This window comes from Schistocerca nitens, chromosome 3 (genome assembly GCF_023898315.1).
Source record: "Schistocerca nitens isolate TAMUIC-IGC-003100 chromosome 3, iqSchNite1.1, whole genome shotgun sequence".
Classification (NCBI taxonomy): Eukaryota; Metazoa; Arthropoda; class Insecta; order Orthoptera; family Acrididae; genus Schistocerca; species Schistocerca nitens.
This window is the reverse complement of record NC_064616.1, coordinates 784,778,030-784,801,146: the sequence shown is the minus strand read 5'-3', so window position 1 is coordinate 784,801,146 and position 23,117 is coordinate 784,778,030. Positions and strand designations below refer to the sequence as shown.

Sequence of the window (23,117 nt, the reverse complement as noted above, 5' to 3'; positions counted from 1 at the left end):
TGATCTGATAAGTGCCGTTTTCTTTGTTATAGATGTTTACGTCACTCTAAGCTGAAAATGCATTACTGTACTGTGTAATGCATTGTTTGTCGCATTTTGATAGTGCGTGTTTACGGCCTGTCGCCGCTCGCGGCATGACTTGCTTTTGTGCGCGCTACCGCCGCTTAAAAAAAAAGAGGAATCGTCTCATTAGCGAAACAATGGCAAGAGACTGCTATTTGTTGTTACTTACACTGCTGCTTTCTTTGATAATGATCAACAAGAACCAAATAATAGACTGCGTATGATAGAACATGTTCTGAACGAGAGTTTTGCGAAAATTTTCCTCCGTTTGAAAATCTTTGCGGCCGCTTCTTTAGTACGTCAAATTCTGCACAGAAATTAGTCATCTTACATTTAAAATCTAGTCAGTTGCCGTGCTTCATTTCTGACTGTATCACTATTAGGCATAAGAATAATACGAATATAAACATGACACGATACGTACATTCTTCCGCGTTTGCTGTTGTCTCACTCTAGTTTCGTAGTTTATTACGCAGACAGGATTTAAAATGAGATAGCAGCAAACACGAAAGAATACATGGCAAAATGTTTATATTCGTATTATTCTTATGGTGAAGAGAATACAGCATGTGATTCACATTTCATCAGGTTCCTATTAACAACCATCTTTTCTCACAGGTAGGAAAAAACTCTGAACGTAGAGTTGGCCATATTGACAAACATCCCTAACAGTCTTGCCAGTCGGATTTTCGTAGTACATTGAAATTCTGCTACATTCGAAGATGAACAATACGGAATTTGTATTTACTTCGTTGGATAATGTATGAAAATGCAGTGGTCGAAACTCGGGGCGGAGAAAAAAAAAAGCTCGTCTTCTACCTTTCTTTTTAATTTTGGCGCCAATATTTATCTTTGTGCCCACAAAGCACGCTTGTGTAGCGCTACATATATTCGACGGCAGAAGTTAGTTGTGGCGGCACCTATCAACATTTTTCAGAAGTTCCGCTTGCTTTGCACTCGATTCTAAGCCGCAGGTGGTTTTTTGGATTACAAAAACCGGAAAAAAGTGCGGCTTAGATTCGAGTAAATACGGTATTTGAATGCAGCAACTACAGAGACATAACACTTTTAAATATTATACATAAAGTACTATCAAATATCCTGTTTAGTAGACTTTCATTTATAGCAGAAGATATTATTGGAAGGTATCAATGTGGGTTCAGACCAGGAAAGTCAACTGTAAACCAGGTATTGTGAAGCCAGGTGCTAAACTTCAAGGAGTTGTAGCTGGATGTGATCCTGAAAAAGTAAAAAATGACTGTGTGATCTTAATAGGTGGCTCAAACAAAGTTGCCTGCAACGAAGGGAATGATGTCATCCAGTCGCTCAGCATGAAAATATCGGCGCTTCATCAGTCTAAGGTATTTGTTGTGAACATTCCAAAGAGACATGACTTAAACCCACAGTCTTGTGTAAATGAGGACATCTCACAAACGAACTCTAAGTTAGCAAAGTTGTGTAAGCATTTTAACAATACTTGTGTTGTAAATATAAGCAGTTTTGGACGAGAATTATTTACAAGATACGGTATGCACCTGAACAGATCAGGAAAAAAAGCATTAGGTACCCTCTTAAAAACAAAATTATTGGAAGAAGTCCACAAATGTACCCCAAAGTTGGAACCAATCGCACTTAAATGGCTCCAGCCCTCAAGTCAGACTCGGTTTCAAACTCAAATGTTTCAGGAAATTATTAGTAATGAACGTACTGTGTCTGTAGCTACAGATAATTTTTTAGGTAAAAGTTTACATCTATAATTCCAAAGAAATGACGATTTTTCACCAAAATGTGGGAGGATTTGGTAATAAAGTAAATGAAATTACTGTTCTGTTAGAGGAACCACAAGGAATAAAAGATACTGATGTATTATGTTTTAGTGAACATCATGTGAAAGACATTGAAAGGTTACAGCTAAGTGGTTATTGTCAGGCAGCGCATTACTCTAGAACCATCATGGAAAAAGGTGGAGTGGTAATTTATGTAAAAAATAACAACATATCTTACAAGGCATTAGATTTAAAGAGCCATTGTATAGAGCAACAAATTGAAGTATGTGGTGTTGAGATTACTGTAAATGACTTCACGGCTGTAGTGTTAGCACTGTATAGATCTCCCTCAGGGAATTTGAATGTATTTCTTAAGCACTTAGATTCTTTATTATCCATTCTGTACTCAAAGTCCAAGAATTTGATAATTACTGGTGACTTTAATGTTAATTTCCTAAGTGAGAGCAATAGTAAAGCTGATTTAGTATATTTAATGGAGTCTTATAATCTGATGGCAATAGTAGATTTCCCAACTAGGGTTACTGTTAACAGTAAAAGTCTGATAGATAATATATTTATAGATAAGTCTAAATGCAATGAGATCACTGTACATCCAATCCTTGGCCTTTCTGATCATGGTGGTCAATTGCTTAGGCTCAATTACATCAGTGTGTGCAACAGTTCCGAGCATTCTTGGAAATCTTTTAGGATAATAAATGAACAGGGCCTTAAAAAAATTCAATTACAGCCTAAAAGAGATAGATTGGAGCCCAGTTTATAGGGAACAGATGTAAACAAAAAGTACAACTCATTTTTAAATGAATTCATGTCTGTATTTGAGTCCATCTTTCCCAAAAAAGTAGTTAGAAATAGTCATATAGGCAATGCCAAGAAGTCTTGGATCACTACAGGGATAATAACATCTTGTAGAACAAAGAGGGTGTTATACAGTTCTCTCAGGACTTGTAATGATCCAAAGAAACGACAACACTACAAACTTTACTGTAGCATTCTCAAGAAGGTTATAAATAAATATAAAAGTATGTGCATAAAATCAGAAATTGAAAGCTCACAAAATAAAATTAAAACTATATGGAATGTAATAAAGAGGGAAACTGGCAGGACAACAGGGAACATGTCTCAGGTAGAGATTAAAACAGGGGACAGTATCATAAAGGAACCTGAGTTGGTTGCAGAAAAATTTAATAACCACTTTTTGAGAGCAGCAGAGAAGACAGGCTGTAATGGTTCTATAGAAGAATCATTGTCCCTCCTACAGAAAGCTATTAGCAACAGAATCCCACAGTTATCTTTACCTCCAGTTACAGTAAGGGAAGTCATAAGAGTAATTAGATCATTAAAAAATAAAAATTCTGCTGGTGCGGACAATGTCCCTGACAGACTAAAGTTGGCTGTAGTGATTCCTCTCTTTAAAAAAGGTGATAAAAGCATTGTTACAAACTATCGCCCAACATCCCTATTAACTACCTTCTCGAAAATTCTAGAAAAACTCATGCACAGGAGGATTGTAGACCATCTCAACTTCCACAGTATCTTAAGCAAAAATCAGTTTGGTTTTCGTGCCGGTCTTTGTACTGAACAGGCAATATTCTCTTTCAGCAACCAAGTTTTGGAAGCCATTAACAAAAAAATATCTCCAGTGGGTATCTTTTGTGATCTTACGAAAGCCTTTGACTGTGGGTAAACCACCAAATTCTCTTGAAAAAGGCAGAATACTATGGTTTCGGTGGCACTGTTGGCTTGTGGCTACAATCATATCTACAGGATCGGAAGCAGACTGTAATGCTAAATGGCTCTTCTGGAGAACCTGCCTCGTCTGAATGGGGCATGATAACGTGTGGTGTGCCTCAAGGCTCCATTTTGGGCCCACTGTTTTTCCTCATATTTATTAATGACCTTCCTCTTTGTTCTGAGACAAACAGCAAATTTACCCTGTTTGCCGATGATACAACAATTCTAATTGATGATTTGATTGATCATGATCTTGAACAAACTACAAGTACTGTTTTTAATGACATCTTAAATTGGTTCTCCTCAAATGGTATCTCACTCAATGCAGATAAAACTCATTATATGAGGTTCCATACATCACAAAGTAATCTCGATGAAATTAACATAAAATGTAGAGATCAACAAATACAGAAAGTCGAAGAAATAAAATTCCTGGGTGCTTACATAGATAGTAAATGTAATTGGTCAGTTCACATTCTTCATCTATGTAAAAAACTTAGCTCGGCAACATTTGCATTACGGGTAATTTCTTCAGTGGCTGAAGTTGACACTATTAAGGTTGCCTACTTTGGCTACTTCCACTCATTGATGTCATATGCTATCATATTCTGGGTGAACCAAACACTTGCAAAAAAAGTTTTCACCATCCAAAAACAAGCAATCAGAATAATGTGTGGGGTCCATCAAAGACACTCTTGCAGACACTTGTTTCAGAAGATAGGTATCCTAACAACTGCCTCACGGTATATTTTTTCCTTGCTGACCTTTGTGTGCAAAAATTATTCTATCTACCAAGACAACAGTAAATTCCACGGCTATAACACCAGAAACAAAAACAATCTACATTTCGAAATGAAACGTCTCACTCTGGTACAAAAAGGAGTTTACTACTCCAGCATTAAGCTGTTCAATGCTCTACCACTACATATCAAATGTGTTCATACAGAACTGCCAAAATTTAAACAACTTCTCAAAGATTACCTGACAGAGAAATCTTTTTATACTGTGGATGAATATCTGAAAGAAAATGTATACCATCACTGAACTTATTGTGTCTAGAAGTAGTTCAATTGATTTTATTGTGCATTGAGCATTAGTACCCTTTTTGTAACAACAAATTGGTTGTACCTGTATTTACTCTTGTAGGACTAATATCTGATTTAACTTTGTGCTCTTATCTTTAACCTTTATTTGAAACTCCTTTTTCTGTTAAATGGTTGTTATGTTATCCAGCTGATGTTGTATCTATTACTGTATTTATAGTATGTCTTATTTAAACTATGTACAATTTGGCATTGAATTGCCCTTTGTATTTATTGTAAGTTTAAATTGAAACCTGTACAATTTGAAACGTTCCATATCCTTGTGATTGACTTACTAACTGGATCTACGGAACAAGAAATAAATAAATAAATTACTCTCCGACAAATAGCAGAAAGATCAATGAATTCAATGTTGGTATGCACCATCTTTTCATTAACTTTAAATCTGCATATGACACAATAAACTGAACCAAACTTTATGAGGTAATGCGGGAATTTCGAGTGCTGGAAAACTGGTGCATTTAATAGAGTTGCCCTAAAGTATCCCTAGTGTACCGTGCAAATTCAGTGAAGGCTATCGCCTTGGTTTCCCACTCGAACTGGGCTAAGACAAGGAGATGGGCTTTCCTGCCTACTTTTCAACCTGGCACTTGAAAAACTGGTATGCGAATTGGGTATTTAGACAAGAGAAACTATCTACTATAAGTCTCCACAATTTCTGGGATATGCAGATGACTTGGATTTAATAAACAGAACACTTAGGGATCTACAAAGTGCATTTTCAGCTCTAAAACTGAGTGCAGAAAAAGATGGGCCTGAGAATTAATGAAGGAAAGATGAAGTATATGTAAAATGGTACTAACCAACCCTTAAAACGCACAATAACCTTTGATGGAATGACATTTGAGCGAGTGGAATGTTTCACCTACCTGGGCTCATAGATAGAAGCAAAGGGCACCACCTTTACTGAAATTATGGCTCACATAAGTGCTTCTAACTGATGCTGCTTTGGAATGTCGCAACATTTTAAATCCAAGTTTATATCATGATGGACTAAGTGCCGACTTTACAAAATGCTGATACACCCAGTACTTACTTATGGCTCAGAAACATGGACAATTACGAAGCAGGATGAAAGCAAACTGAGATCACATGAAAAAAGTATACTGAGGAGGATTTTTGGACCTGTATATGAAAATGGGACCTAGAGATGATGAAGAAATGACTAACTTTATGAGTTCTATAAGGAGGATGATGTGGTAAAGTTCATAAATCTGTGTAGACTGAGATGGGCTGTACATATAATGCAACTTGATGAGACAGATCCCGCAAGGAAAGCCTGCTGCTGTGAACCTGGAGGAAGAAGAGCAAGAGGATGACCTACGTTGAGATGGAGCGACGAGGTTGGAGAGGATGCTACCTGAATGGTTGCCGCAACTGGAGGTCCATGGTGAAGTCCAGAGAGGAATGGCACAAAATTATTGAGGAGGTCAAGTCTCATCCCGGGATGTAGTGCCAATGGTAATGGTGGTAGTAGTAGTGGTAGTAGTAGTAGTAGAAGAAGAAGAAGAAAAAGAAGAAGATGTTACCTACTAGATCATTTAAAAATGGAATACGTTAAATGTATTCTCATTTGTGAATGTGAACAATAGAAGAATAGAAAGACAATGAAAAATTTATGCCGGACTGGCACTCTAACCTGGATTTCTCACTTACCACGAGTGGTCATCTTACCATTAGCCTATCCCAGCATGACCCGTGGCCAGATAAACTTCAATGTCATCAACCACACGTCTACAGGAACATACATAATGAATGTATGACTGCTGGGTGTAGACACATGGTTGACAATATGAAAGTTTGGGTCTGGCTATGAGTCATGCTCAGATAGCCTAATGTTAAGGCAACCACTTGCAATAAGCAGGAAGTCTGGGTTCGAGTCCCAGCCTGGCACAAATTTTTACTGTCGTCAATCTATTATACAGCCGACAATCGTTAATACTCACAAATGTGAATACATTTCATGTATTTCATAACAGCTGTAATCACCACAGTGACTATTCCCTTGGGCAGGCGCACATGTCTGAAGGCACATTGCATTGTACTACTGACTAACATCGACAATGCAATATCATATTTATAAATGCTGTGAATGATAATGGTCCCATCACACTTCCTTGGGGTACCCCTGAAATGACCTTTTAAGTCTCCCAGTTTTGTTCCATTAAGAACAACTTGTCAAGTTCTATCTCTTCAAATGAAACTTCAAATGACAGACCCCCCCCCCCCCCCTTACATGAAAGGCAGAAAGGATCATTACTCTTTCAGAACAAATGCCACATGATGGTGTTATGGGCATGTGACATTCTAAGGGAGGTATATAAGCAAAACAGAGACGAATGGGAATCATTATAGTTGAGCACTTGGAAACTAGCATTTTGAAAATGGCAAAGCTGGTCAACTGTTTGCACAATACAATTGTGATCACTGATGGGAAGTGGTTTAAGAACACTTGAAACCATGAATAGGCAACAAGGTGTGGGACATTCACGCCTCATCACACAACATGGAGGTCAGAGGCTTGCCTGTTCTGTAAAGGAGAATAAGCAATGATCCTCAGGAGATCTGATAAAGTACAATGCTGATGTGGGCACATGTATTTCACTGTTCAGCACTCATTGCTGAACATTGGGATCCGCAGCAAATATCCTCCTTTTCCCATGTCGACCCAACGAGATCATCAATTAAAATTGCAGAGGCCGTGAGGATCATCGAGACTGAACCACAAATGACTGGAAACATGTTGCTTGGCCGTATGACTGATATTTCTTGTTACACAAAGTCATAGGTCATGTCCAGATATGCTGGCTTCCAGCTGAATGGCTGCTTGAAATGTGCACCGTGTCACAGGGGCAAGCCAGTGGGACAGGACAAGGCTAGAATCACACCACAATGGTTTGAGGAGCATGATAGTGCACTGACATTGATGTACTGGTCACCACATTTGCTTTATCTGAACTTGACGGCACAGATCTGGGATGCTAGCTCCCCACCCACTAAATGCCATACCATAATGTACGAGAACAGCGTGGTCTGTGCATAGACAACTGGTGTCACATACCTCCTGGAACCTATGAAGGAGTTGTTGAATCCATGGCAAACACAGTTGCTGCTCCACTGCATTGCCACGGCAAACCAACACACTATTAAGAAAGTGATAAGATAATGGCTCATCAGAGTGTGTGTGTGTGTGTGTGTGTGTGTGTGTGTGTGTGTGTGTGTGTGTGTGTGTCTCAGAGAGAGAGAGAGAGAGAGAGAGAGAGAGAGAGAGAGAGAGAGAGAGAGAGAGAGAGCTGTTCTGCAAAGCTAGCAAGCTTATGTTAGCCAGAGTCCAGACAATAAGGATATTGTCCATGAGTCTGATGCAGATAAATGGTGCCATTTTCCCCTTTTGTCAACAATGGACAAAAATGTAACATTATTTTCGTGAATATGCACAGAAACCATCAAAAACATAAATCAAGTAAACTGGTGAGGGGATTTGTACTTTGATTCTAACAAATACAATAATTTTCCTGTGTTACTAATATTAGCTTTCAATAAATTTGCACCCCATAATTTCCTTTTTTTGAAGCTCTCACATCTGATGTACTGATCACTGGCATCTCATCACTGTTTTTTTATCTGAACTTCAGCTGTCAGTACACTAACTTCTAATTCCTCTACTGTGCCTCTTGTGTTTGCCAAGCCTGAATGTGGAATGACTTCCCTCTTCCCAATACCTGTGACACTTCCCCTTTGTTTCTTTCTTATTTACTATCCATTCTTTTGCTGACAAAGGAACTGTAACACTGGCACAATACCAATAGTGTACATTTAACCTGATTGGCTAGCTCTAGTCATTCCAGTTTCAACAACTGGTAAGAACTTGTTTCTCTTTTCTCTCTGTGTACGCATCAACAACAAAAGCAAAACAAGAAAATTTAACTGAATTAAATTATAATTAAATGATGTACAGGGAATTAAATTAGGAAAAGAGAAACCGAAAGTAGTCAATGGGTTCTGGTAGCAAAATAACTGATTAAGGCTGAAGTACATGGAAATAAATATAGGCTGACAACAGCAAGAAATGCATTTCTGAGAAAGAATTTTTTTTAACACTGAATATAAGTTTAAGTGATACTAAGTCTTTTCTGGTGGTATTTATGAATAGTGTAACCAGGTACAAAAGTGTAACTTTGAAGACAGACAGTTTGGATGAGAGAATAACAGCTTTTGAGATGTGGCAGTACAGAAGAACAGTGATAATTATATGTATAGATTGTGTAACTAATGAGGAGCTACTAAATCACAATTTGAGGAAAGACCAAATTTACAGAGCAATTTCACTAAAAGAAGAACTCAGTTGACAGGGTACAGACTGAAGCATTTGAAATTGTTAATTTGGTAATGAACTCAAGTGCTGAGGGTAAATATTGTAGAGGGAAAGCAAGGCTTCAATACATAAGCAAGTTCAAATGGATCTTGTTTGCCGTAGTTATGCAGAAATGGATAGACTTACATAGGCTAGACCAGTGTGGACAGCACCTCAAATTGGTCTTTGGGCTGAAGAAAACACCACACACAGCCACACTGTTAAGTATAACACCACCTTGCCATGCAGAGAAGCAATGTCAGAGGTGTAGATTGCACATAGAGGTATCCCCCTCCTGTCCATCAAAGTAGCCCAAACAGATGTAGACTTATCTGTCTCACCACAGCACCAAGTGAAGCTGGACTTCCGTTTGTAAAGAATGAAATGATCATATTGGATTACTGACTGGGAGACCCTGCCTGGGGCTGTGTGATTGCCAGGTGCAAGTGTTCACTTGACACCATTTCAGTGACTTATACACTGATGAAGACAATACGAGATGAAACATTTAGGACAACACAAACATCTAGTCCTCAAGCAAAGAAAATCTGCAGGAATTGCACCTGGAAGTTCTCTGCCTAGAGCCAGTAGTACTAACAATTAGAACATGAGCTGCAAACTACTACTATCTAAACAACCTCCATCACTGTCACTGATATTTATTTCCCATCATAAACTGCAGGCAGAAAATCAGTATTAATGAGAAAACATTTTTGATAACAAAATCTTTAATCATCACTTCCTGTAAACAACTGACAATTTAGATCAATATTGTATTGATACAGGCAAATGGGCAAATATGCAGTACTTTTTCAAGCTGATGTTCAATGACAATTATTACACATGGAGCTGAAGGAGAAAGGCAAAGATGAATCAATTATTAAATGGCTGAAGAAAAACTTTTAGGGCTTAAAATAGATAAGCCTTCTCAGAAGTAACACATTCAGGATCTTGTACAGCAACTTAGTGGGGCTATATTCACTAAAAAATCTCCATCACTTAAAGAACTGAAATGAAGAAAGTTTGTTTCCTTCATCATCTTTCTCTATTATATCCTGTGGTGTATTCTGGAACCACTCAGTGAACTGTATTCTTCATCCAGAAAAAGACATTCAGAATAATTTGTGATCCCAGTTCCAGATCTCATGCTGACATTTTTCCTAGCATTTCAGAACTCTGATTCTGCCAACCACAAACATGTACATACTCAGCACTTTTGAGGATTAATTTATTCAAAACAGATGAAAGCATTCACTCTGTTAATACTAGATGGAGAAACAATCTGCTCATCCTCACAAATATTGCAATATCAGGAAAAGACACAGAATAAATGAATTTAATAGAAAATAAATAACCGAAACTGTTGAGAGTGTTGTTTACTGTTTAGAAATATTTTCAAGAATAATGACAATAGTCTATTCTTATCTACATAATGTGTACTCATTCTTGTTGTGGTGTCACCGCTAGACACCACACTTACTAGGTGGTAACTTAAATCGGCCGCGGTCCTGTAGTACATGTCGGACCCGCGTGTCGCCACTGTGTGATCGCAAACCTAGCGCCACCACATGGCAGGTCTCGAGAGACTGAGGAGACCTCGCCCCAGTTGTACGGACAACATAGCTAGCGATTGGACGTGCTAAGCCTTGCTCTCATTTGCCGAGAGATAGACAGTAGAATAGCCCTCTGCTAAGTTAAATGGCGACCACCTAGCAAGGCGCCATTTGTATCAGTGCCTATAGCTTACTAATATTCAAGAGAGATGTATTCCAAGGACTAATTAAAAGTTAAGTAACAAGCATCTACGTACTTTTCTTCTTATTCATTTATAAGTTCTCATGTTCCAGACTTCACGCCCGTCTGCGTTAGCCTTGCGTGCCCTATCGGCTACAGCATTGTGTCTAGGCTGTATGGTCTAGACACAACACTTGTATTATGGTTTCACCTTTCCATTGTTATACTGTGATGTCACCACTGTACTGTGTATAATATTACATGTATGAACTCACTCTCTTTAATTGTTATTCACTTTTAATTGCTTTCTGTAACTACACCTCTTATAGCTTATTTCAAGAGCCACCCCACAAATTCTGATTCTGGAAGGCCACAGCTGATAAATACTCGAGAAACATTTTTATTTCTCTGAAGCACCATTTATGTCATCAAATTAATATTCTAATGACCATTTGTGGTCTTTTCAAATGCTTCCCACAGTGTTTTCATACTACACTTTCCTATGACTGAGTTTGACAAGTTGTGTCAACGTGAAACACACATTTACTCAATACACTATACCTTCTAGACTACTATTTTGCTAGTAGTTTTCTTTGACAGATAAAATTAAGTTGCAGTGCTATCTTTTACAATGTTCCCATGCCTTCTTTATGTCAGAATTAGAACTGTCTACTTGATATGTTCAATAGCCTCTGCTTTGAGAAACTAAAAATACAACTAAAATGCATATCTGCTATTTAAGCTGCCTACACTATGTTCTTCCAAGTATCTGCAATTTTTAGAAAGAAGGCGAAGATTAAGGTTTAAAATCCCATCAATGTGGCCTTTGCAGATGGAGAACTAATTCTGATATGATAAAGACAGGAAAGGAAATTAGTTATATGTCTTTCACTGTGACTAGCACGGTATTTGCCTTAATTTAGGGAAACCATGAACAACTTAAAATTTCTTGAAGTTGGCTGGGAGGTTTCTAGCCAAAATATCGCAAGAAGAATTGTCGCTGTCCCGAGTGCACGCCTGAAAGATGATGGAACTTAAAACTTGATGGCTGGCTGAAAAACTAAAAATAATGAACCTATTGATCTCACCTGTCTGCTTTGTGCCTTACCAAAGAATAACAGCTATTTTCATGACATCACATTCATTGGATTTGCCAATCACAAACTGTCATCTTGCAACCTAACCTAGACCTCATGTTACACTACAGTCACAACAGCCTGCTTTCCAAAAAATAATATATGAACAAAATGAATACTGTCTGTGCTCTATCTCTGTTTGCATACACATGCCACACCTTCACTAGTTCATGGGTCTAAGATAATATTCGGTACTGGGTTTTTCAAATAACATGGAGATTTTAATGTTCAGCTTTCCTGAATGTGACTTCAGTGCCTTAACCACTGTACCACGTTGATCAGTACAATCTTAGAAGAATGCCACAAGTGAGTAAGTAATTACTTTTATTTGCACATGGACCTGGCCTCCTTTCAGTTTTAATATCAGCCAGTACTAAGACCTGGTACTTGTGGCCTACAGAAGTCAATTAATGCTACTTTTTGAAGCATATTGTAAATGGTAAGGTGCTTATGAGACTAATATTTACCTGAAAACTGCTACTTGCTGAATTCTGTTGGAAAGCTCGCAATTTTATAGCATCTCAAATTGTGATGTATGCGCAGGGGAGGGGGAGCATGGATGAAAGAATCAATCTCCTTCCCCCCTTCTGCATTATCTTAAGAAACTTACATTGACATCGACAAACAGTACTAAAGTTAACCTCATCTAACAAAATGAGACTGATATGCTTTCACATATGCCGTGATAACATCTGCAGAAATGGTAGTGAACTGTTGCTCACTATTGTTATATTTAATCATTAAGCACTTTCAAACATTGATTCATTGAATGAATGTTTTACTCTGCAGCTAAGTGCAATGATATAAAACTTCCTGGCAGATTAAAAGTGTGCAGTGTGTGCCAAACCAGGACTCAAAGCTGGAGCTTTTGCCATTCACAGACAAGTGCTGCACCAACCAAGCTACCCAAGCACAACTCACAACTCTGACAGGAAGTTTTATATCAATGCACACTCCACTGAACAGTGAAAAATTCATTCTGGAAACATCCCCCAGGCTGTGGCTAACCCATGTTTCCACAATATTTTTTTGTTACAGCAGTACTAGTGCAAGAGGATTTCAGTTAAGTTTTGAAAGTAGAAGATGAAGTACTTGTGGACGTAAAACTGTGAAGATGGGTCATTAGTTGTGCTTCGGTAGCTCAGTCAACAGAACACTTGGCGGTGAAAGGCAGAGGACCAGGTTCTGAGTCCCAGTCTGGCACACAGTTTTAATCTGCCAGGAAGTTTCATCAATTCACTCTTTCAGCACGTCGCTTTTCCATTAAAAATGGTTGGAAATAAGATGGATATTATGTTCTTCTACACATTTGCACTAAACAACAAATACTGCTTACCAAAGAGCCATTTCCAATACTTGAGTAACTTAATCAAGAGATCATGAATCTGGCCAACATCCAAACCCCCATAAAGCTGAAAATTTCTTGGTAACACACATTGTAAAAGATGTTGTAATGTTTGCAGCTAATTACATTTTCCATTGTGCATGTTCAAAATACATTTTTATAAATTATCAGCTGGGATGCATATTTAAATGTTACAAGTGTTTAATATAACTTACACCTACAAAATCATTAGTTAACAATTACACCTAGTACAGGAGAGTTGGTACTGCAACTTGTTGGCCATTTACTAACATGCAAATGACTACTTATTTCGATTAAAGAATTCATTTACATTGGAAAAAAAATAAAATAAATAAATAAATAAAAATAAAAAGAGGTTCAAGGAGATACTACTTTAATGAGATTTTCAAAATACTGCTGCTGTCATCAAGATCTTGAATAGATTACAAGTGTTTACTTCACGGTTGCCAAGGTGTACTTTGTAGAGGACAGGTAACACCATTATATACGTTCCAAAATCGGACAGGTTTAACAATTACCTGAAGAAATAAATGTTCTGAGAACAATTTGTTAGCATTTCTATTAACTGCTTAAATAGACTCCTCCACCAGGTTTAACAGGAATAGATCCCACCCATCATTCTACAGCATTTACTTTTTCACATGAGTACTTTTTTCTGAAATGGTTAGCCATAACAAAAGACATCAGAGTCCATAAATACAATATAGGAACTACTGCAACACTTTCAGTGTCACTAACTGTGAAACCATAATTGTACATTATGACAGTTACCTTACAAGAGTGATGAAAATGTCAAACTTTCTACCCACTTTATTAATTTTAGTCAGTGTACTTCTAACCGATATAAAGGGATTCAGTATTAGCTGCACTAAGTGAAAAACTCCAAATAATATTATTAACCCAACGGTTGTGTTACAGTCAGTGCAGTACAATATTAATACCACAAAAACAACAAAATTACCCTAGTATTACCTACTGATACATTAGTCTCCCCTGAGCATGGAAGTTTAATGAAGTCATGTCAAATGCTCCCAATACTAAGAGTCTTCTACAACATTATATATATTAATGCAACAGCAGGTTATAGAGAAAAGCAAACTGATGCCCTATAAAGTAAGAAGAGTAATTATTCTGGCAGATGAACTCACTGAATCAACACACATATTAGTAATTATCACTATAGTAATGCGCTATGCTTCTGGAGTACCAAAATACATCACACTGGAGCTGTCAATAATATGGCACGAACGAAGGAAGGGATTTGAATTTAATGTAAACAAACCCAAATTTCGGCTAAATTGTGCTATTGGGCTCTGAACCCCTCCCTGAAATCTAAGTAGTGGTGACAAACTAATCTGTAGCGTAACTGCCTAGCTCAGACTGGAAGATGATAATTTGGTACAGAGTTGGAGAAACCAACAAATGTGGGTACGTCAAATAATTTGTGGTGAGGCCTCTGGCGTGGCCTAATGTTTACGTTAGTGCCACATACACACACACTTTCCTATATTTAACCCATTTTTCATCACCATAACAAAAACTGCAAGAGAAATTCTGAAAAAACCTAATGTACAGGGCTTGGGTGAGTATTTTCATGCATATTATTTAAGTATATCAAACATCAACTATGAAACATGTAATCTGGTGTCCACTGCGTAACTTAAATTTCAATACAGGCGTGTACTGTCATTAGAACTTACCTGCCCATGTATATCCCCGCATACCGTAACTGGCGTTGATACTGGTTGAATATTTGACTCTTCTAACAGAATATCGCAGACCATATCACATAGTTTCTGCAGAAAACATGAAATTAATTTTACAGTAACTGCTACTTGGATAGCTTCATCAGAATCTGTTGAACAAGAACTGCTACCTTCAGATCATTCTCGGGAAGATACTTGCACTCCTTGGCGATTTCAATCCATATATCTACATCAGTCATATTGCTAAGAGAGAATCACAATCATTAAATGCAAATATCTGTTTTATGTGGTCAATAAGTAACTAAATCCCCGTTATCTCTGTAACGCTGCAACTGTTTTAAGATGTTTTAAACCCAAGGATGTTCACGGACTGTATTGTTTACTCCGTGTTACGATAAGGCCGTGATCTACTAGAGTCTAACTTTGTAATAAACATTAAGAAATCTGGGCGGCATGGCATATCATATCAACTTATTCTTGAATTTCATACGTCATACACACACACTCGTATAGTAAATAGTAACACAAGACTGGTTATTTACGACTGTGGAAATGTTCAAGGTGTAGAACTCTCAGTTTGCTTAAGTCACGAAAATTACGTCTATCAATTTCCATATTTAGGGAGAGATATTTTTTCCATTAATCTAACACGAATGTGAATTATCAATCTCACATAACCACAGCAAACGTCGTTCCTAAAACCTCGACTAGTAGACGTCTCACGCAACAGCGATATGAAGGTACAATCGACGTAAACTTTACGCGAATGCCAGTAGACGCAAATATTAATTTAATTGTCAACAATAAAAACACAGTAAATGTTTATTTCAATATTACTGGAAATTATACAAATCATTTCTTTCGGTGAGATATTAATTAATTTGTAACAATTAAGTTCTGTTGTCGCAAAGAATTTATTTTATTTATTTATTCAAGGAGCATTTCACAATGACATAGGATTTCCATATCTTAATACAATGATAACAGATATCTCGAAATACACACGTACAGAATATAGAAGTAAATTTTTACGAATATAAGACAGGTGCTCGGCTGTGGCCTTGCTGAACGAACCATCCCGACATTTGCTTGATGTAATTTAGGAAAGCCACGGAAAACGTGAACCACGATGGCAAGACAGAGCAAACTGCTTCCTCCATGGTATGAGATCATTGTCGCAACAAATACATTGTCACATTCGGTCGGTAGGGCCGGTCCCAGTTTGCACCAGTAAACTTATAAAACATAGTTTATCACTCCACGCACTATGGATGCTGCTGACTCCTGGACCACGAGCTGCTCTGCCCCTTGCCCTCCCTTTGGTCTGTTAGGGAAACTTACGTCAGGCTCATAAATACACAATATGACCAATGTTCTCGCCTTCAGTTCGTCTTAAAAAACTGTGTCAGCAGCTCCCCATAATGAATGAGTTGGTAAGTTCAGGAGAATGACAAGACATTGCTATAATGCACTATATGTACTAGCACGTAATTTTCTTTAAAAGTGTTACATTGTGATAATGTATTGTAATGTGAATGGAAGATGCAGTTGTTCGCTTTCATGGTTATCCACAACTCTGAGTCTTCTAAGTAATCTTTAATTGTATAGCATGTATTAAGGCTAATTCACAATCGCCTTCATGCCACGTCACAACATGTCAAAACATTCCAAAATTGCATTTCAAATGGCGGCATTCACACAGGCCATCAACGGACAGTCATCCTAACAACAAGATTTATCGGGAAGGAAGTTTTGCCAGTGCCGTCGTCTGCCAATAGAGGAAGTTAAGCTATTTTCGCCGCGCTCACTCATGAAAGCGAAAAATTATTTGGGTTTTACAATAACAGAACAGAGCTGACGCCCACGTTGTATATAAATAAGAACATAAATTGATGAATCAGTTCTCATTGAAGAACGTTTCAACTGACAAAGTCATCTCTAACGAAGGAGAAAAAATAAAGTTATGTATGACATATTAGTATCAGGTGCGCAAGGAGAAAAACCAAATGGAGAAGCTAAACATGCTCTATTTATTCCCATATACATATTGCTTGTTGTGTTTGTATGTATAGAACTTCCCTAATAAATAATTGTCGATGTTTTGAAACGTTGTTTCACTTCGCAGGCTGGGGATAGAGAAATTGAAAGAACGTAAGGCTTACAGAATCTGATTTTCTTAAAAACTTAAAACCACGACAGACATTTACCAAAAGAAGTGGAAATTTATGCTGAACTATACTAAGTATGACTGATATATACAAGAAAGTCAGTGGGGCAACAAAATCCAAGGTTCTAGGCACTCAGTCCGGACCCGCGCGACTTCTACGGTCGCAGGTTCGAATCCTGCCTCGGGCATGGATGTGTGTGATGTCCTTAGGTTAGCTAGGTTTAAGTAGTTCTAAGTTCTAGGGGACTGATGGCCAGAGATGTTAAGTCCCATAGTGCTCAGAGCCATTTGAACCAATTGAACAAAGTCCGAAACAATATGGAAAACAGGAGCATTATTAAACAGGTGTTAGAGGGTAGACATGGTGGTACCATTATTGATATTCAGTTAGAAAATAAAGAGTTGATCTTTTCAATATGAACATTTGGTTGATCCCAATGAAATAGTAGAATTATTAAGATTGTTCACAGCACTCCTGCATGCATTATTGAATAATGGGGACAAAAATGCAGAACTCAACAAAGCAGCACTCAAAACGTTACCATGTGGGAGTGTCATAATTTGAGGCTTGGATGACTTATGGAAGGCTAATCTTGTAGATATGAGGTAATACTCATGGGAGAATAAAGATTTGAAACACATTTTAATGGTCATTGATACACATTCCAAATTTACTGGAGAATTACCTGAGATAACAAACACGGGGAATGCAGTTGCACAGGTGATGTATTTGTATTTGTATTTCTTTATTGGTCCTGTAAATCGTGTTTAGGTACATATTTTGCACAAACGATGTAGGACAATCCAGGTTGGTACAGTATATATAACATTATACACATTGTTATCTTGTCCCCAATGAAGTGTATCAACGCCTGCTGGCAGCTAGGGTGTCTATTTAATTATCATTTCATTTCTAGCAAAGACGGTAACTGTTCTTTCGGGAAGAGATACTACCGTCATATATAGTTAAAAATATGGGTTCCCGGCCTTTGACCTTCTTGTGCAAACGCACACGCTATGCCCGAACTCGTACGGGACTTGGTAGATTAATCTGCCATGAGTAATGAGTATGATGGGCAAACATCTATTAGGGGCACTACGAATGTAGTGTTGTGGACTTGTTGGGAATGTGGATCTCACGGGGAGAGTGCAAGGGATAAGTCCCTGCAGACGCACTATCCTCTGTGACCGCGGTGGCTCAGATGGATAGAGCGTCTGCCATATAAGCAGGAGATCCCGGGTTCGAGTCCCGGTCGGGGCACACATTTTCAACATGTCCCCAATGAAGTGTATCAACGCCTGCTTGCAGCTAGGGTGTCTATTTAATTGTCATTTCATTTGTTCCATAATTACCTAGCTTCTGCAACAGAGTATTATGACCAGTTACATCGAAGGCTTTACTAAGACCAAGAAATATGCCAGACACATGTTTCTTAGTATCTGCTGCAGTTAGAATTGCACTTAAGAAGGTATAAGTAGCTGACTGTGTTGATCTGCCAGTTCTGTATCCAAGTTGTGCATCACTTATTACGTTTTCTTTATTTAGAACCGCTGCCAGGCTTCTAAGAAATAGTTTTTCAAGAATTTTGCCAAGGCCTGACAATACTGATACTGGTCTATAGTTTGCGGCTTCATGTTTGTCCCCTTTCTTGTACAATGGCGTCACGTTTGTCATTTCAGATTTTTTGGGGATATGCCACTCATGAATGATGGATTGAAAATATTTGTTAATGGTTCTGCGATAGATGTTGCATTTGCTTTGATGATAATATCTGGTATCTCATCAGTACCTGCTGAATACTTATTGGGTAACCTTTTTATAATGACAGATAATTCCTCAGGTGTTGTAGGAGACATAAATAGGGTTCTTGTCAGAATTTTTGTATCTGACTGGAGTGTATCGCTGTCTGGTTGTGAGTTTTAATGTTTGGTAATCAGGTGGTGTGCTACGTTAGAAAAGTAGTTGTTAAATTTATTACCCACAACTGTGGGGTTGATTATTTTATTGTTGTTTTCACAAAGTTCTATATTTTTGTGGGCTAAAGATGTAGTATTTATTTCTCTTTTTATGATACTCCAGGTTGCTTTAGTCTTATTCCTGGAGTTTTTTATTTGTTTGTCGTTTTCAATTTTCTTTGGTGTTGTAAAACTTGTCTAAGTATTTGTTTATATTGTTTAAAGTAGTTGATAAATAAAGGATATGTGGTTTGCTTTGAACATTTGTGTAAGTTCCTTTTATTCTGGCATGATATTTTTACTCCTGTTGTGATCCATTTATTTAGTTTGTGTACAGAATTTATAAGTGACGTTTGTTTATGAAAGGCTATTTCAAAAAAATGTTTGTACATGGCCATAAATTTATCAAACTTGTCATCTGTGTTGTTTGAGCTGTAAACATCAGTCCAGATTTCTCTTCTCAATAGAGAACAAAAGTAATCTATGTTTTCATTGTTAAACTTCCTGACAATAGCTCTAGTTTTCTGGGCTTTTGTGTTTCCTGGAATAGCGATTGCTAGTATTTGGGCATTGTGATCACTAAAACCAGTGTCAGCAGTCTGTGTGTTGCAGGTATATTTATCTGTATTTACAAACACCTGACCTATGGTTGTTGCAGAAGTAGTGGTTATATGAGTTGGGTTAGTTGTAGATGGTTTTAGGTTAAAGGACTTCAGTAAATCTTTGATTTCATCTTTAAATTTACCGGGTTTGGAGAAATCAACATTGAAATTTCCACATATGATATTTTTTTTGAGGGTGTTGAAATCCTCTAACAGTTCTTCCATATGATTATAAAAACATATGATTATAAAAACGTATGATTATAAAAACATATGATTATAAAAACCATCTGGTAACCTATATACACAGATGATTACAGAATTTGTAGTTGGCAGTTGTTCTATTGAGGGTTCTATGTCTCTTTCTTTAGATAAGTTGTCAAATTTGGTTATGTTAGTGAAGCCTATATCTTCTCGAACATATATGCAGCTACCACCATGCCTGAGTACTTCTCTACAAAATGTGCCAGCTAATTTAAACTGAGGTAGGTGTGCTAATTCTATCATGTCTTTATTTAGCCAGTGCTCAGTAAAGCATAAAACAGAAATATCAGTCATATCATTTAACAATATTTGTATTTCATTCAGCTTATTGGAAAAAGATGAATAATTTGCTGCAGATAGAGATGAGCTACAGCCCAACACAACTTCCAACTGACAATGATGGTGAGTTTTATAATAGATATTTCGTGGTGGCACCGGAGCACTATAGTATACACCACTATTCGACATTCTCCAAGATGAAAGCCTGTATTGTGGACGTTTGAACAGAATGCTAAATACACAAACGTGGATATATTTTAATCTTCGCAGATGATACAAATGCGCTGATTTTCTCCCACAAATAATTGAACGGTATAGCAGTACTGCACATTGAACAATAGAGATGAAATCATCTAGCATTCATGATCGCCTGTGAATACTGTCTACAAGCGTATTAAAAGGTTGAATCCATGCAGGCAAAAATTTAATGTACTTGATTTAAAGTACATTTCAAAATATAAGACTGCACTGAAGAAATCATACCTAACAAAGTGGTCAACAGAGATATTTATAATATGCAATATTCGGCAGATGAATCCAAGAACATTTATTATAAAGCACAGGTGAGCAACCAGTGGCCCATGGCCTGGATCTGGCCTGCAGCTGGTTTCACTTCAGCCCACAGAAGAAATTCGTGGGTGAGAAAGCGAGGCGCTGCAGAATCTTGCAACGGAAGCAGTTAAGACATCTATTGTAAAATGTCGTAAGTAAAGAAACGATGTCCATATTGCACAAATAAATGAAAACATCTGAAGATGGTGTGAACATGAAATGAATGTACTCTCAGAAACATGTGTTTTGAGGCATAATTTGCTGGCGTCATGTGTCGGGAAAGGATTGCCTTTCATGTAAAAGTGTTATGCCATAAACACTGACATCACGGTCTCTATAGTTTTGACTTCATGCACTAAGAGCAGTATTGTGATGTCACTTCATGAAGTGGTTTGTGGGCTTGAGTAAATATATGAATCAGACCCATGGGTCACCAAAGGTTTCCCATGTCTGTTATAAAGGAGAGCACAGCTAATGAAATAGCTGGACGTCTTTACAGTGGAGAATTACATAGAAGCATTGACTGGACATGTTCCTCAGGAGTAGGTCATGAGACATCAAGGGAACAAGGCCATAGTTCAATAGCTTGGCTTTCCTTCGTTGTACAGCCACTGGATGGATTTCAGAGACTCGATATATTGCGGATGTTATATTAATGTTTATGTACGTGGTGTAAGCTGCTTTTTGACGATAGTTTATTTTATCAGACTAGTTTCAGGTGTCCATCCATTATCAGCGGTATATGTATTACAGAAGACAAACATTTCCTATAATATGTATTTTAGTCTATAGTGTTTTACGAGTATGCATTTTCCTATATTACTGTAATGCAATGTGCATCATGTGTACTGCTTTTTAGCATATACCAAAGATGATGGTTTAAAATTATCGTACAGTTATTTTTATGAGAATATGTACTTGTCAGTGACAATTGCTGAATGGGCAAAGATTATTATTTATTGCAAACCATGGACAACAGATAACGTTTCTTATAATTTGTTTTATCTCTGTTAACAGAACAAGGAAATGTGTTAAAGGATACTAGCGAAATTTTCGACAAATGTTTTGTTTTTTAAAATTGCCTCTTCATTTAAAATATGTCAGGGTGTTTCATTATACATGTGAAAATTTCTATTTGTTCAAAATATTTAGTAAGCTGCCTGTTTTGGTGATGTGTATGACTGATAGACATTCTACCATATCACTGACCATGCAGTTTTATTCTTTTAAGGTTGAAATAAATGAAGATATGTTCATACCAGCCAGATTCAGCTCGTCTTTAAAACTTGTTTTAAAATTTCTTCGTTTTTTGCTATGTAAATTTGCTCATGGTTACAAGACTTTAACTTATAAACAGGTGAACAGGCAAACTTATAGGGCTGTTCTACGTTACAACTAATTTTCGACTGTCGGCTGTTGTGTGTTCTGAAGCTTATTTTTAGGTTTCGTTTGTTGAAGCCAGATTTTATCCGATAATTTCCCCGAATATGGAATAATGTTCAAATGTGAGGGTCCTAAGGGACCAAACTGCTAAGGTCATCGGTCCCTAGATTTACACACTACCTAAACTAACTAAAATTAACTAATGCTAAGAACAACAAACGCACCCATGCCCGAGGGAGGACTCGAACCTCTGGCGGGAGAGGCCGGTCAATCCGTGACATGGCGCCTCAAACCACGCGGCCACTATGCGCAGCTGTGGTATAATAGTGAATTGTGTAGATTGTGTAGATTTGCTATAATTTGTCTGTCAAATTTTATTTCTATTTGCATGTAATTTGCTGGTATAAACTTTGTTGACTAAGGTGGGATTGTAACCATTGTGTTTTGCTACTTTTCTTAGTGTCTCTAATTCAAATGTTGTTTTCTTTAGCCAACACATACCTCTGTACAGATTAGAAAATATACCTCTTTATGTGCTTTCAGATGACAATGTCCATTTCGGTTTTACAAAGAGTAAATTTACTCTACTAAGTAAAGTTTGTATTTACTGCGAATCTCTTGCTCAGCGCAACGTCCCAAGGGACTGGAAAAAAACTCAGGTTACTCCTGGGTATAAGAAGGGTAAAAGAACGGACCCACAAATCTACAGAGTAATAATACCCTTAACATTGGTTTGCTGCAAAATTCTTGAACGTGTTCTCAGTTCGAATATTATAAATTTCGTAGAGACCGAGAAGCTTATGGACATCAGTCAGCACTGTTTCAGAAAACATCGCACATGCGAAGTTCAGTTTGCCCTTTTCTCACACGATATATGGTGAACTATGGATGAAGGACAACATGTAGGGAAGCAGCCTACTCACGCCGTAGTAAA

The 23,117-nt window shown here is 37.5% G+C and overlaps 1 protein-coding gene and 1 non-coding gene across 2 annotated transcripts in view; one reads left to right on the top strand and one right to left on the bottom strand.

The window, feature by feature from the left end:
• The window catches only part of LOC126248798 (serine/threonine-protein phosphatase 6 catalytic subunit), an 88,765-nt gene extending 73,068 nt beyond the window's left edge, over positions 1–15,697 (bottom strand). Inside the window, exons 1-2 of the mRNA XM_049950188.1 lie at positions 15,151–15,697; positions 14,975–15,070 (exon numbers count right to left, since the gene is read on the bottom strand). Of these exons, the coding sequence (XP_049806145.1) occupies positions 14,975–15,070; positions 15,151–15,219 (165 nt within the window). The 5' untranslated portion in view covers positions 15,220–15,697. The remainder of the gene's footprint in view (positions 1–14,974; positions 15,071–15,150) is intronic.
• Positions 15,698–18,334: 2,637 nt separating this feature from the next.
• Positions 18,335–18,408, top strand: Trnai-uau (transfer RNA isoleucine (anticodon UAU)). Its single transcript has one exon. It is a non-coding gene; the product is annotated as a tRNA-Ile (tRNA).
• The last annotated feature ends 4,709 nt before the right edge of the window (positions 18,409–23,117 follow it).